The sequence below is a fragment of the Aulonocara stuartgranti genome (assembly GCF_965226115.1).
Source record: "Aulonocara stuartgranti genome assembly, chromosome: 3".
NCBI classification, from domain to species: Eukaryota; Metazoa; Chordata; class Actinopteri; order Cichliformes; family Cichlidae; genus Aulonocara; species Aulonocara stuartgranti.
Window position 1 is genome coordinate 70,987,716 of NC_138941.1, and position 14,224 is coordinate 71,001,939.

The window sequence follows — 14,224 nt, forward strand, 5'->3', positions numbered from 1 at the left end:
GATATGAACTTTCAGAATAAAACAGGAAACAGACACAGAACCAGACAGGACACTGAACTTGACAGGCAGACTCATGAGCAGACACAATAACACCATGGACAGACAGAGGGAACACGGAGAAGTGGGAGCAGGCAGGCAAAGAACAGAAACCTAACAAATGGCAAAATCACAACAGAATACACACTCGGAATGAACAAAAGCATAAGGAAACACAAAACACTGAGTCCTCAGACTCAGGACCATGACAACTCTAAAGCAACAGGTAACCCAAGTTGTTTCAGTACCTTGCCATTCCGGGTTTCTAAACAGTTCCAATATCTTGGAATAAATGTCACTCAGGATTATTGTGGTTTATTTAAACACAATCTCTCTAAACTATATGATGAAACCAAAAATAACAGACAAATGGATTAATCTACCAATTTCACCAGCAGGGAGGATAAACATTGTTAGAATGAATATTCTTCCCAAATTCTTATTTTTATTTCAGTGTATCCCTATTGTGATTAATAAAGCCTTTTTTAATAAATTAGACTCCTTAATATCCTATTTCATATGGAACAGAAAGAATCCAAGAATCAAGAAAAGCTACCTGCAGAGACCGACATGTCAGGGAGGGATGGGGTTACCATGCTTCCGTCTGTATTATTGGTCATGTAATGTTCGTTCCATGTCGTTTTGGTTGAAACTGTCAAAAATGTTCCCCAACGTAAACTCGTCCTGCAAAAGATGTAAACAGCAACCTGCTTCACTGGCACATATGTTTTGGACTTGTCCCTGTATAACAACATATTGGAATAATGTCTTTCATATCTTGTCTAAAATTCTAAAAAAAACACTTAAGCCAGACCCAATCTGTGCTTTATTTGGAGTGAAGCCGGTTGTTGTAGACCTATCAGCCACCCAAAATAATGTGATACGTTTTGTGACGCTGCTGGCACGCCGTTTGATTCTATTAAACTGGAAACAAAAGGTGCTTCCTACCACATCAGCGTTAATACAAGATGTATTGAGACACTTGCAGCTGGAAAGAATTAAACTCCTACTAAAGGGGAGGTTGGAGGAATTCCATTCAACCTGGCAACCTTTTATAGATTTCTTCAATACTGTACAGATATAAATGGTCACTGAGCCTTATTGGTAGTTCGATAAATAGCATCCTCTGTCCAACGTTGTTTGTTGTTGCCTTTTTTTGTTGTTGTTGTTGTTGTTTTGTTTTTACTTTGTTTTTTCCTATTGTATATATGCAATCATTTATATTTGAATCTTAGTAGCCTTTATGATAAAGAACACTGGAAAACCAAATAAAGAGATTTGAGAAAAAAATAAATAAATAATGTTTTTATCTGAAGAGTACATAAATATCTGGTTTCAACTGTTTATTTGATGATTGTCAGGACAAAGAGGGAGAGAGAGGAACAGAGAGGGAGAGAGAGGAACAGAACAGAGATGAACAAGAGCAGGTGAGACACACATGTTAGTCAAATGGTTGTTTACCAAAAGTATCACTGTATCACAGGTACTCATGTTTCTTTTTAGGTTTGCTTTTTTTTATTAAGTTATGCAGGCTTGTTTGCACAACAAGGCTAAATAATTATATAAAATTTTCCATCCATCCATCGTCATCCGCTTTGTCCGGGGCCGGGTCGCGGGGGCAGCAGCCTAAGCAAAGAGGCCCAGACCTCCCTCTCCCCAGCCACCTCCTCCAGCTTATCCGGGGGAATACCAAGGCGTTCCCAGGCCAGCCGAGAGATATAATCTCTCCAGCGTGTCCTGGGTCTGCCCCGGGGCCTCCTCCCGGTGGGACATGCCTGGAACACCTCACCCAGGAGGCGCCCAGGGGGCATCCTTGTCAGATGCCCGAACCACCTCAGCTGGCTCCTTTCGATGTGGAGCAGCAGCTGCTCTACTCTGAGCCCCTCCCGGATGGCCGAACCACTCACCCTATCTCTGAGGGAGAGGCCAGCCACCCTTCGGAGGAAGCTCATTTCTGCCGCTTGTATCCGCGATCTCGTTCTTTCGGTCACTACCCACAGCTCGTGGCCATAGGTGAGGGTAGGGACGTAGATCGACCGGTAAATTGAGAGCTTCGCTTTTACACTCAGCTCCCTCTTCACCACGACGGACCGGTGCAGCGTCCGGATTACTGCAGCTGCAGCCCCAATCCGTCTGTCGATCTCCGGCTCCCTTCTCCCATCACTCGCGAACAAGACCCCAAGATACTTGAACTCATCCACTTGGGGCAGGAACTCATCCCCGACCCGGAGTGGGCACTCCACCCTTTTCCAGCTGAGAACCATGCAGATTTGGAGGTGCTGATCCTCATTCCCGCTGCTTCACACTCGGCTGCGAACTGTTCCAGTGCGAGCTGGAGGCCCTCACCCGATGAAGCCAACAGAACCACATCATCCGCAAATATCAGAGATGAGATTCTGAGGCCACCAAAGTGAAAGCCCTCCGCCACTTGGCTGCGCCTAGAAATCCTGTCCATAAAAATTATGAACAGAACCGGAGACAAAGGGCAGCTAGTCGAACCTCGGATATAAAATTTTCTGAATCTAAATATTGTACTTTGGTAGAATTAAAAAATAAGTGTAGTGCAGGTCTATGATGATTTTTAGTTCTACTATCATCTAGTTCTGATTGTGGTTCTGTCTTGGTTAAGTCCTCAGTAGTCCTGGTTTTGAACTGTTGTAGTCCTGTTTTAATTCTGGATCAGTTCTGGGTCTGGTTGAATTGAGGTTTAGTCCTCGTGTCTTGATGCAGCCCTGATTTTGTTCTGCCTTGCTGCTTAATTAAAAAACTAGTTTAAGGTGTCCTGCACATGTGATATATATTTTTCCCGATATGAAGTCATTCTTTTTTGAACAAAACTCAAAACAGAGCCAATTAATCTTTCAGTCATTTCTAACCCCCCCCCCCCCCCCCCCCCCCCCAAAAAAAAAAAACCCCAAAACAAACAAAAAACAAACAAAAAAAAACAAAACCCACATGCATACTACCCTTTAGGGCTAAGCCCCGGGTGTTTCAAATGTCTGGCTCCGCCTCTGGTCAGAATTTTAAACTGCTTTTCAAATTCGCCTCTCAAAATTTCTGATTTACAGTTAAGAGTGTGGCATGTGCATATGACATGTTTTCACCATTTGTAAGCCAGAAGAGTGACTGCTCGTGAAGCCTGGTTGTTGCACAATACTAGTACTCTTACTGCCACTACTTCTTGTTCTACTAGTACAGCTACTGCTACTGCACAAGCACCTCAGAGGGACATATGGCAACAAGGCTTGGAGGTCAGACACGTAGGGCCTGCAGGGTGGGGATCCAGGTGCCACATGGTGTTGCAGCTGATAAAGCCATAAACTATGCCCATTTTGTTGAAGTGATCACCAGTTTGCTGGGTTTTTTAGAGACACAGAGTGAGAGCGATCATGTTCTACATTACTGTTTTTAATGGATTTTCAGAGCTGTTGATTTATGAAGCAGTCTTCATGGAAACATGTCAAGTCTGTTTTTGGGATTGAGTGTTAAATTGTCACAGTTTTAATAAAACCTGCATTTTCCTGCAATGATACTGGAGAGCAAAGAAAAGTTAGACGATGTTTATCCAGCTCTTCCAAAATGTACCTCACAAACATCTGCTGGATCCTGAACACACACACACACACACACACACAAAGATCCAGAGGGGAACAGCGTTACTGAAAGCGATTGTCCGACTATGTTTACAATTTGGTAGAAATGCTGAATAATAACTATCAGAAAGTTTGTCTCTCTCAGCCTCTCCCTTGTACAGATCGGAAACCAGGACCTCCCACGCGGTCCGACTAAAAGGGAAAGGCGAAACCTGGTGTGTGCTGTAGCGGAAGAGCCTAGGAGGTCGGAAAGGCTCTCTGCAAAGGAAAAAAAGGGGAACTCGGCTGAGACCCCCACATGGATCCCAGCCCAGGGACAGAATAAATCCCTGATCCATGCAACGACTGAAGGGAAGATTCTGTGACTTAACAAGGCTCTTTATGTTAACCGTTATTTTCTCTTGCCTTGTCAACTCAAGATTTATGGTGTGAAAGTAGATGCTAAGGTTGGAGGGAAAACACCAACAAATCACTCTTTTGCCTATCACTCCCTTGCAGAAGATGTTTATGTTAAGACCATCTGGGTGTGTCAGAACTCAGGATGTAGGAGACCTCTGTATAAGATTTATAGGACTTGAGAATGCATCTGTAGAACAAAGGATTCCAACTGTCGAAGGACACAGCCCCACCCAGTGGGCAGGGTCTGAAACTGAAACTTGTTGTCTGCCTATAAAACTGCTGCACAAAAGAATAAACTTAAAAAAAGCTTGAGAATATTTTAATTTTGTTATAGGTTAAAGGATGAACTCTGATGATGAAAGCCTCAGAGAAACCCAGAATGGAGTTTCTTACAGCAGTAAAACACCAAACTGCACCTGTTGTGCTGAAAAGTTGTGAGCATGTGCAGTAACCCAGTAAGTTACCTGAATATCTCTCTCACACACACACACACACACACACACACACACACACACACACACACACACACACTAATGACTCGCTCTCAGATCTATTTGGGTTTAATGTCAGGGTATATTTGTGGATGAACGTTTTGGTAGGACACATGATGTGGACAGTCTGGTAATCCCAGAATATTTTAATGTAAGAAAACTCCAGACAGCTCTGGAGAAAGTTTCAGAGTAAAAGCCCTGGAGTGTTTTACATGTTATTCTGTTGGATTAAATCTGACGGAGCTGATTCATAAACACTTCACTGCCAGGTATCAGGTGACCTGCAGAGACTGATCCTACAAACACTCAGAAACAGAGTAAACCAAACTGCACCACAGTGATCAGACGAAACCTTCCTGACATGAACACAGCTCCTCAGTAAAAACTGTGAACCAGCAGAGAGACTACACCCAGCACCATACACCACCTCTCTGACACAGTACACCCTCGGGCAGGTGGTGTCCCCATAAACAGTGTGAGAAGCTCTGATTATTTACTATGTTCAAACAAACTGAGTGTCCACAAACGTCTGAGCTCACAGTGAGAGCTGCTGGCACAGTTTGGAGGTGTTCTGCCCCCTGCTGGACACACAGAGCTACAACATGAGGATCAGAGGAGGCTGGTGCTGCTTCACCTTTAGACACAAGAAGGAGGTCAAAAAATGTAAAAACAGAGATTGTTTTTAAACCTGTAAAGGGGGAAATCCTGACGAACCAATCCACAGCCAGAAAAGAAGACTAACTCTGTGCTGCTCCAATCAGGAATCAGCTCTGTTACTGTGTGAGTGTGTAAAGTCACAGAGTAGCTGGTTTCAAATGTATCTATAAAGTTTATTCACATTTTATTTAGACTTCAAAAAACAGTCCAAGTTTATTTCTTTGGACTTTGTTCAATTAATGGATGTTTCCCTGCATTTCTATTTTCACACAGTTTATTTCTTACAGCAGGAAAACTGAACAGAATGTATGTAAGAGGTCAGAGTGAGGATGACGTCACTTAATACAGGAAATACATGTTTGTCTGTTTTGATGATGAAGGACTTCTTCAGCTCTGTAAACAGCTACACTTGAGAGGACAGAGGTGATTTCATGGATCAATAACAATGTGTTTATCAGCTTTCATCATCGCAGTGCAGACATGACGTCAGATCTATCAGAGTGAAGGCCGTCTCTCTGAGGCCGTCACAGAGCAGCTGTATTTGTACTGACATTAGATTATACACAGGTGCACTCTATTTAGTCATTAGCACTCATCAGGCAACGTCTATGGGCAACTGACTGCACTCAGACCAAAGGGGGCTGAATAATTACGCACACCCCACTTTGCAGTTATTTGTAAAAAATGTTTGGAATCATGTATGATTTCCGTTCCACTTCTCACGTGGTCACCACTTTGTGTTGGTCTTTCACGTGGAATTCCAATAAAATTGATTCATGTTTGTGGCTGTAATGTGACAAAATGTGGAAAAGTTCAAGGGGGCCGAATACTTTTGCTGTATTTAGCAACCAAGACTCTTCAGCATGCTCTTGTATTGCTTATAAGACTGTTCACTGCATCTGGAGGAGTGCTTGGAGTGGAAGGGTCAGAGATTAATTCATTCTCTGAAAAGCATTGAACACTAGCTTTCTCACCTAAGTGGTCAGAGAAGAAAGAAACAAAAAAGGACAGCTGTGGTTTTATTGAACTGGAGTGGGAAGGGTGGTCAACCAAGTGTCATGTTACACATGAAGAGTAGAAGTTCATCTTCAAGTTATACCATGTCAGTGACCTTCATGGTTCCTACATTCACATTGGATTTTCTAAAACAACACGTGCTGATTAATTTTATGAACGGCTGATAATCATTGACATTCACTTGTTTATCTCTTTGTAGTCTTGTACCTTGTAAAAGTTGTAAAGATTACTTTATGCATTTTGTCGCTTAGAGTATTTTTGCTCTGAGTTATTAGAGGAATTCCATAATCAAAGGCAATTACTTCCTCAGTGCCAAAAACTTCCAGATATGTTCTTTCACAGCTGCTTAAACATCTGTATCTGAGCACACATTTTGATATTTGTCCTCTAAGCTCTGGTCAGTTGGTGGAAACACACATGCTCATGTTTTACTATCAGTTGACAATCATTGATACTCACTTGTTCTTCTCCTTGTACTGCATCTGAAGTCATAAAGATTACATTAGTCACTGATTCACTAGAATAAGGTTGAATCTAATGCTACAGTGACCTCCCCTCTGTACTGTGTAATATAAAAGTCAGTCAGGTTTGCAGATGACACACAGATACTGTTGAGTTTTCACTGACAGAATGGAGATCACGCTGTTTTTCTCGCTGTTGCTTCTGGTCTGCTCTGTTTCCACAAATCAGACAGAGGCAGATAATGAAATTCTTGACCAGCAGATTTCAAACCAACAACCCTGTCCACAGGAAATCCATGCTGTGCTCAGAGAGCTGACTGCCTCAGTGGCTGAACAGAAAGTGGAAATCAGGACCTTAAAACAAGAGAATAAAGGTAGAGTATGATGTCAGGTAGTGAGAAAAATGACAGCATGAGGAAACCTTCATATGAGCCCCTGTTACAGAGATATCAATGTCACTTCATGAATCTATCACTAACGTTTCTCATTAATTTTTTTTTTTTATTATTTATTCATTATTTATTCAATAATCTAACCTACTAAAAATGAAAAGATTCAAATGATGCAGATAAATAAAATTCATATTGACTTATTTATGTTCTTTTCTGTCAGACCATGTCGCAAAACTGAAAGACCTGGAAATGCAGAACGTTGAACTTCAGAGACAGAGGTCTGAAATTGACAAACTTAAACAGCAACAAATAATAAATAAATAAATAAACTTTATTTATAAAGCACACTAAAAAAACAAGGGTATACCAAGGTGCTTGACAAAAATAAAATAGGAAAAGGGAGATGGGAGGGAAAAGAGAAAGGACCTGGCACGTATCAATTATAAAAACCATCATAAGATATAAAAGTAGTTCACAAGCATAAAAAATGTACCAGCGCACACAAGTGTTAACTGGGTGGAAAGGCAAGATTAAAGAAATAAGTCTTAAGCCGTGATTTAAACAGTGGCATAGAGTCAGACGCCCGGATAGCGACAGGAAGGTTGTTCCATAAGACCGGGGCAGCTACAGCAAACGCGCGGTCACTGCGAGACTTCAGCCGAGAACGAGGTTGCTCCAGAAGAATTTGGGTAGCAGAGCTAAGTGCTCTGACAGGAGTGTGTAACCTGAGAAGCTCATTGAGGTAGCTCGGCGCAAAGTTATTAATGGTTTTGTAGGTGAAAAGTAATATTTTAAATTGAATACGGTATTTAATTGGAAGCCAGTGCAAGCCAGCAAGAACAGGAGTGATGGAAGAAAACTTCCTGCTACCTGTCAAAAGGCGTGCCGCCGCATTCTGGACAGTCTGCAATCTAACGAGAAGGGTGGAGGAAAGGCCAATGTAAAGAGAGTTGCAGTTCATATCCAGAATCGGATTCTTTTGGTTATTACCCAAAGCTCGTGACCATAGGTGAAGGTGGGGACAAACTGATAGGAAAGAGCTCCTGCCAGCCACACAGCCACCTGCGACAATCACAGACATTTATCTACCGGCTTGACTGGCGGCTGCAAAACATTGCAAGATAATCTTGGTCAGGTATTCTTCCAGTCCACAACTTTACCACGAGTGTTGTTATATCAATTTAATTGTCCCACAAGGGGAAACTTGGGTGTAACAGCAGCAAGAAAACACATATACAAACAAACAGTACACATGACACAGAACAGAAACATACACAATTCTTACATATTTACATGAAGGACAATGGTTACCAAAAACTGAGTACCATACTGTTGTTAAATTAAATAAAATTAAATACAGATAAGAGGCAACCCTGGTTGTAGTGTGAATCGGTTGATAAAACAGTGCACGATACAGCGCTGATGTAAACATCTGTGTTTGTTGGGAGCAGTTCAGATTGTACAGTCTGACAGCTGCAGGGAGGAAGGACCTGTGGAAACGCTCCTTCATGCATCGAGGATGCAGCAGTCTGTCACTGAAGCAGCTCTGCAGTTCAGCAACATCTACATGCATGGGGTGGGAGATAAACTGCTGCTCCAACATACCACACTGTAAAAAATGACAGATGCCACCACAGAGTCATAGAAGGTCTTTAAAAGCGCTCCCTGGACTCCAAATGACCTCAGCCGCCTCAGCAGGTAGAGTCTGCTCTGACCCTTCCTGTAAAGAGCATCATCCCTGTACTTATACTTTTGTGTTGCTCTCTCATCACATCTTCATTATTCTCATCACTGCTTAAAACAACACACATCTTTTTTTAACTGTCCTTTCTCCAAAACAGAAAGTGGCATTACAGTTGTTTCAGGCTGAGAGACACAAAACGCTCTTCGTATTATCATTCATATATCATCCACACAACTATTTTATTTCTTTTTGTCCACTGGGCAGGTGACCTGCAGAATCATGTCTGCCCCAGCTGGATACCTTTTCACACACACCGTGACGTCAGACACACTCACAGTCACTTCATTCGTCAGACTTCTTTTAAGTTTGCAGCAGGCAACGCGACTGAGTATTGTGTCAAGATAAGTAGGAAGACCACGCTATAATGGACAGTTGAAGGAAAAGGTCAAATTTACAGGGAATCTTTTTGTTTTGTTTTTGGACAGAAAGATGAGAGTTTGATGTGTACATGGCTGTGAACAAAAATATAAATGTGGTGGATCATAAATTTGATTAGTTTTGAAGTTGTACATCTCTGTTCCTTACATTTCATGTCATGCCCTTATTAATGTTTTATTTGTTGCTTTGACTGTTTTCGAATAGAATATGCAGTGGGAATATAGAGGGAGATAAGTAGTGAAAGTTTTGCCTGGGTTGATTGTGCGTCGATCCATTGTTAATGCCTCAGGGCTCCAGTAGGTGGGTTCGCGCGCTTCCTCCTTCACTCAATACAGACGAGTGAGAGTGAGAGCTGCGTGTCTGTGCCGCTCTTTCACCTCTCCTCACTATTTCCCCTGTTTAAGGGCACAACATAAACACTGAGGCTTCAAAATGCAGCATCTACAACACTGTCACTCTGCCTCCACCATGGAGACAGTCTCCATGGTGATGAGTACAACTGGCAGCTGAAACTGTTGTGAACTTCTCCATGAGTCATATTTCCTGTTTCAGAGCTGCTGATTGGCTCTTTGGGCCCTTTACCTTCAGGAGGTCATGGACGAAGCACTGAAGTCGTTTATCACGTAAAAAATATTTTTAGTTTATAATAATTTGATAAATAATAAAATATTAATAAAAACTGGAGGTTTTTTTTAGAACTTAGATTTTAAGCTATTTATGCCTTTTTTGCTGCTCTTTTTTAAACTTATTCCCTTTAAACTGTATTTATTCTTTTTAAAATATATTGGTTATTGCACTGTAGAGGCTGCTGAGGAACAGTATTTCGTTTCAGGCTGTGTAACACGAAATGACAATAACCAATAAAGTCTTGAGAGCTGCCATCATTGTTCCAGCAGGAGGCAGTAAAACACCAAACTGCACCTGTTGTGCTGAAAAGGTGTGAGCATGTGCAGTAACCCAGTAAGTTACCTGAATATCTCTCTCACACACACACACACACACACACACACACACACACACACACACACACACACACACACACAGTACTGATACTAATGACTCGCTCTCAGATCTATTTGGGTTTAATGTCAGGGTATATTTGTGGATGAAAGTTTTGGTAGGACACATGATGTGGACAGTCTGGTAATCCCAGAATATTTTAATGTAAGAAAACTCCAGACAGCTCTGGAGAAAGTTTCAGAGTAAAAGCCCTGGAGTGTTTTACATGTTATTCTGTTGGATTAAATCTGACGGAGCTGATTCATAAACACTTCACTGCCAGGTATCAGGTGACCTGCAGAGACTGATCCTACAAACACTCAGAAACAGAGTAAACCAAACTGCACCACAGTGATCAGACGAAACCTTCCTGACATGAACACAGCTCCTCAGTAAAAACTGTGAACCAGCAGAGAGACTACACCCAGCACCATACACCACCTCTCTGACACAGTACACCCTCGGGCAGGTGGTGTCCCCATAAACAGTGTGAGAAGCTCTGATTATTTACTATGTTCAAACAAACTGAGTGTCCACAAACGTCTGAGCTCACAGTGAGAGCTGCTGGCACAGTTTGGAGGTGTTCTGCCCCCTGCTGGACACACAGAGCTACAACATGAGGATCAGAGGAGGCTGGTGCTGCTTCACCTTTAGACACAAGAAGGAGGTCAAAAAATGTAAAAACAGAGATTGTTTTTAAACCTGTAAAGGGGGAAATCCTGACGAACCAATCCACAGCCAGAAAAGAAGTCTAACTCTGTGCTGCTCCAATCAGGAATCAGCTCTGTTACTGTGTGAGTGTGTAAAGTCACAGAGTAGCTGGTTTCAAATGTATCTATAAAGTTTATTCACATTTTATTTAGACTTCAAAAAACAGTCCAAGTTTATTTCTTTGGACTTTGTTCAATTAATGGATGTTTCCCTGCATTTCTATTTTCACACAGTTTATTTCTTACAGCAGGAAAACTGAACAGAATGTATGTAAGAGGTCAGAGTGAGGATGACGTCACTTAATACAGGAAATACATGTTTGTCTGTTTTGATGATGAAGGACTTCTTCAGCTCTGTAAACAGCTACACTTGAGAGGACAGAGGTGATTTCATGGATCAATAACAATGTGTTTATCAGCTTTCATCATCGCAGTGCAGACATGACGTCAGATCTATCAGAGTGAAGGCCGTCTCTCTGATGATGTCACAGAGCAGAGTCCTTCTGTCCAATAAAGGATCTCAGATCAGCTGCTGCCATCTTGTGGCCACAGTTGGTTACTGTCTCTGAAAGTTGTCTCATGTTTCCTGTTGTCCTGCTAACAAAGGCTGGAGCTCATCATGCTGAGAGGGCAGCAGCATTTTGTGGCTCTTCACACATGTTCATTATATTCTGATGATCCTGGATGGAGACAAACTACAGATAAGTGTGTTCAGCCCAACTAGTTTATCTCATTACAGCAGTTTGATGTTTCCCTTTGAATCCCCCTGAAGATCCTGACAGTGAAGCACGTACATAATACTCCAGCCTTTCAACTCTGAGCTTATTTAATTCTATTAATACACTGAAATCTCATTTGTGTCATGAAGAAAGTCTTTAATCAAACAGAATTCAAAGATCAGAAACATTTCATATATGGAGTTAAACATGAATCATTGTTTCAACAACATATTTATTGTTGTCATAAACAGACAAGAAGACAACAACAAACTGCTCCTCCCATTCAACACATGTCAGTCCATATCCCAGCAAACTAAATCATCTCCATTTACACATCAAATAGAAACATGAATCACTTGTAATGATTAGAAACTTGATAGAATTTCAAATCTAGTTTGGGGAGTCATTCAGTGAGAAACAGTGAAATGATTTTCCATGTGAAAAGGTGGACAGCAGAAACAGAAAGAAAGAGTGAAACTAAAAGAGAAACAAAGAGCTTTGGAACAACGAGGCAGCAGGAGGACAGCTGCAGTTTAACAGCTTCAACTCACTGACAGGAAACAACATTAGAAACATCATCATCCTCAACTCATCTGCTGCACTGACACTGACACCTTCAACGGACACACCTTCACTTTACCACCATCAATAGTGCCAATGATTGGAAACATCCTGTGAGTGAAAGTGTGTGTGAAGGTGTGTATGTGTGTGTTAGTATCAGGATCAGAGAACGACAGCTTTCCTCTGTTCCAGTCCAGATTCACTCTGATCCTCTGGAGCTTCTTCTGAACTGAGAGAGCAGTGACACCAGCTGATGGTGAGAGTGCTGAGTATTTACCTTCATCAAACCATATTCTCCAAAATCCAGGCAGCATGATTCCCTTCCTCTGCACAGACTCTGCTAACACACCCAGTCTCCACCATGTACTGTCTCCAACTTCAACATCCCAGCTGTGAGTCCCTGAGTTAAAGCCCTCAGAGCCCAGGACAGAGATGTAATAATCAAACCTCTCTGGATTATCAGGAAGCTGCTGCCTCTCTCCTCCTCCTCTCACACTGGTCAGATCTTCAGACAGGATGAGTTTTGGATGAGCAGTGTTTGGGTCCAGAATGAGAGGAGTGTAGGAGACCATGTCCTTCATGTTGTTCCAGATGTTGAAGGTCAGGTTGCCCAGGTGTTTGGCCTGGTCTATCAGAGCTCCTGAGGGCAGCTGTGGATCATCCAGCAGGGGGCAGCGCTGGACTCTTTCCACTGCAGCCTTGTAGTTGTGCAGGAATGAGACGTCTTCAGCTCTCAGCTCCTCCTCTGTGGCTCTGACTGTGTCTGAAAGAGCTGCTATCTCTCTGCTCAGAGCCTCCATCTTCTCCTTCATCATCCCACTCTTCTGCTCCTCTTCCTCCCTCAGTGCAGCCAGCCTGGCCTCCTCTTCCTCTGCTAGAAACTGCTGAAGCTTCTTAAACTGCTCCTTAATCTGCCTCTCTGTGTGTCGGGCCTGGACCTTAATGTGTTCTGCTGTTTGATCAAACTTCACTTGAACTTCTTCACAAACCTTTAACTTCTTCTTTAAGGGCTCCAGAGTTTCCTGAAGTTCCTTCTTGTGTTGTTGTGCAGCTTCATCGATGGGTCTGAATCTGTGATTGGTGTGTTTTTCTGAGTCTCTGCAGATGTGACACACTGGCTGCTGATGGTCCAGACAGAAGAGTTTGAGTTTCTCAGAGTGCAGACTGCAGAGAGCCTCTGAAGCTCTCTGATCTCTCTCCTGTAAGAACGACTCACACAGGTTCTTTAAAGCCAGATTTAAAGGTGGATCATTCCTTGAAGATCTTCTCTTACAAACTGGACACTCGTGTGTTGGTCTCTCTCTCCACCATCTCTTCAGACAGTCTTTACAGAAGCTGTGGCTACATGACAGAAGAACAGGATCTCTGAAGACCTCCTGACAGACCGGACAGCAGAGATCCTCCTCTGATCTGGAAGCCATTGAGTCTGTGAGTGAAGCTGAAAACAGCAGACAGGAAGTACAGTCAGTCCTGGCTCCCCTCCCTCCTCTACCACCTTCACTGAAACGTCCTTTGAGTCGTGTTTTTGCTCAAACTCACATTCAGTGTGTGGAGCGTCAGCAGCTTGAAGCAGCAGTGTTGGAGTTTTCCACTTTTCTCTCCTGTAGCTGGACTCACTCAGAGGAAGCTGCTAGTTTGGTCTGAGCTCAGTCTGATCGTCTGTGCGTCTCTCTGCACTGAGGACGAAGAACTTCCTGTTTCCTGGTTTGTCACATTTGAGTGACGTGAGGGGAGGAGACAAATGTTGCTGTTTGACTTTTAACTAAGGTGTGTTTCAATCCTGCCTGCAGCTCAAAAGCTGTAAAACAGGTTTTGTGTCTTTTCACCTCCACAGGTCACAACATGAAACCTGTTGTGAAGTTTATAAAATAAAGTGTCACTCGGTGGTGCAGCTGTTTGTCAGCTTCTATTTTAGACTTTGTTCTGGTTCTTGTTCAGGTTCCCAGCAGTGGGAGTGTAATGCAGTCACACACACACAGGTGGTGTTAAGGTGGATTCACTTAGTTACAGACAGTGGTGTTATTTCCTGTAACTAAGGGTGTGTTTCACTCCAAAGTTCACACATTA

General features: G+C 42.6%; 1 protein-coding gene across 1 annotated transcript; it reads right to left on the reverse strand.

Annotated features, from left to right (window-relative positions):
* Window positions 1-11,748: 11,748 nt before the first annotated feature.
* Window positions 11,749-13,830, reverse strand: LOC309693939 (nuclear factor 7, ovary-like). The gene has a single exon (XM_082513615.1). The coding sequence runs from the start codon at window positions 13,576-13,578 to the stop codon at window positions 12,181-12,183; it is 1,398 nt and encodes a 465-aa protein (XP_082369741.1). The 5' UTR covers window positions 13,579-13,830; the 3' UTR covers window positions 11,749-12,180.
* Between the last annotated feature and the right edge of the window lie 394 nt (window positions 13,831-14,224).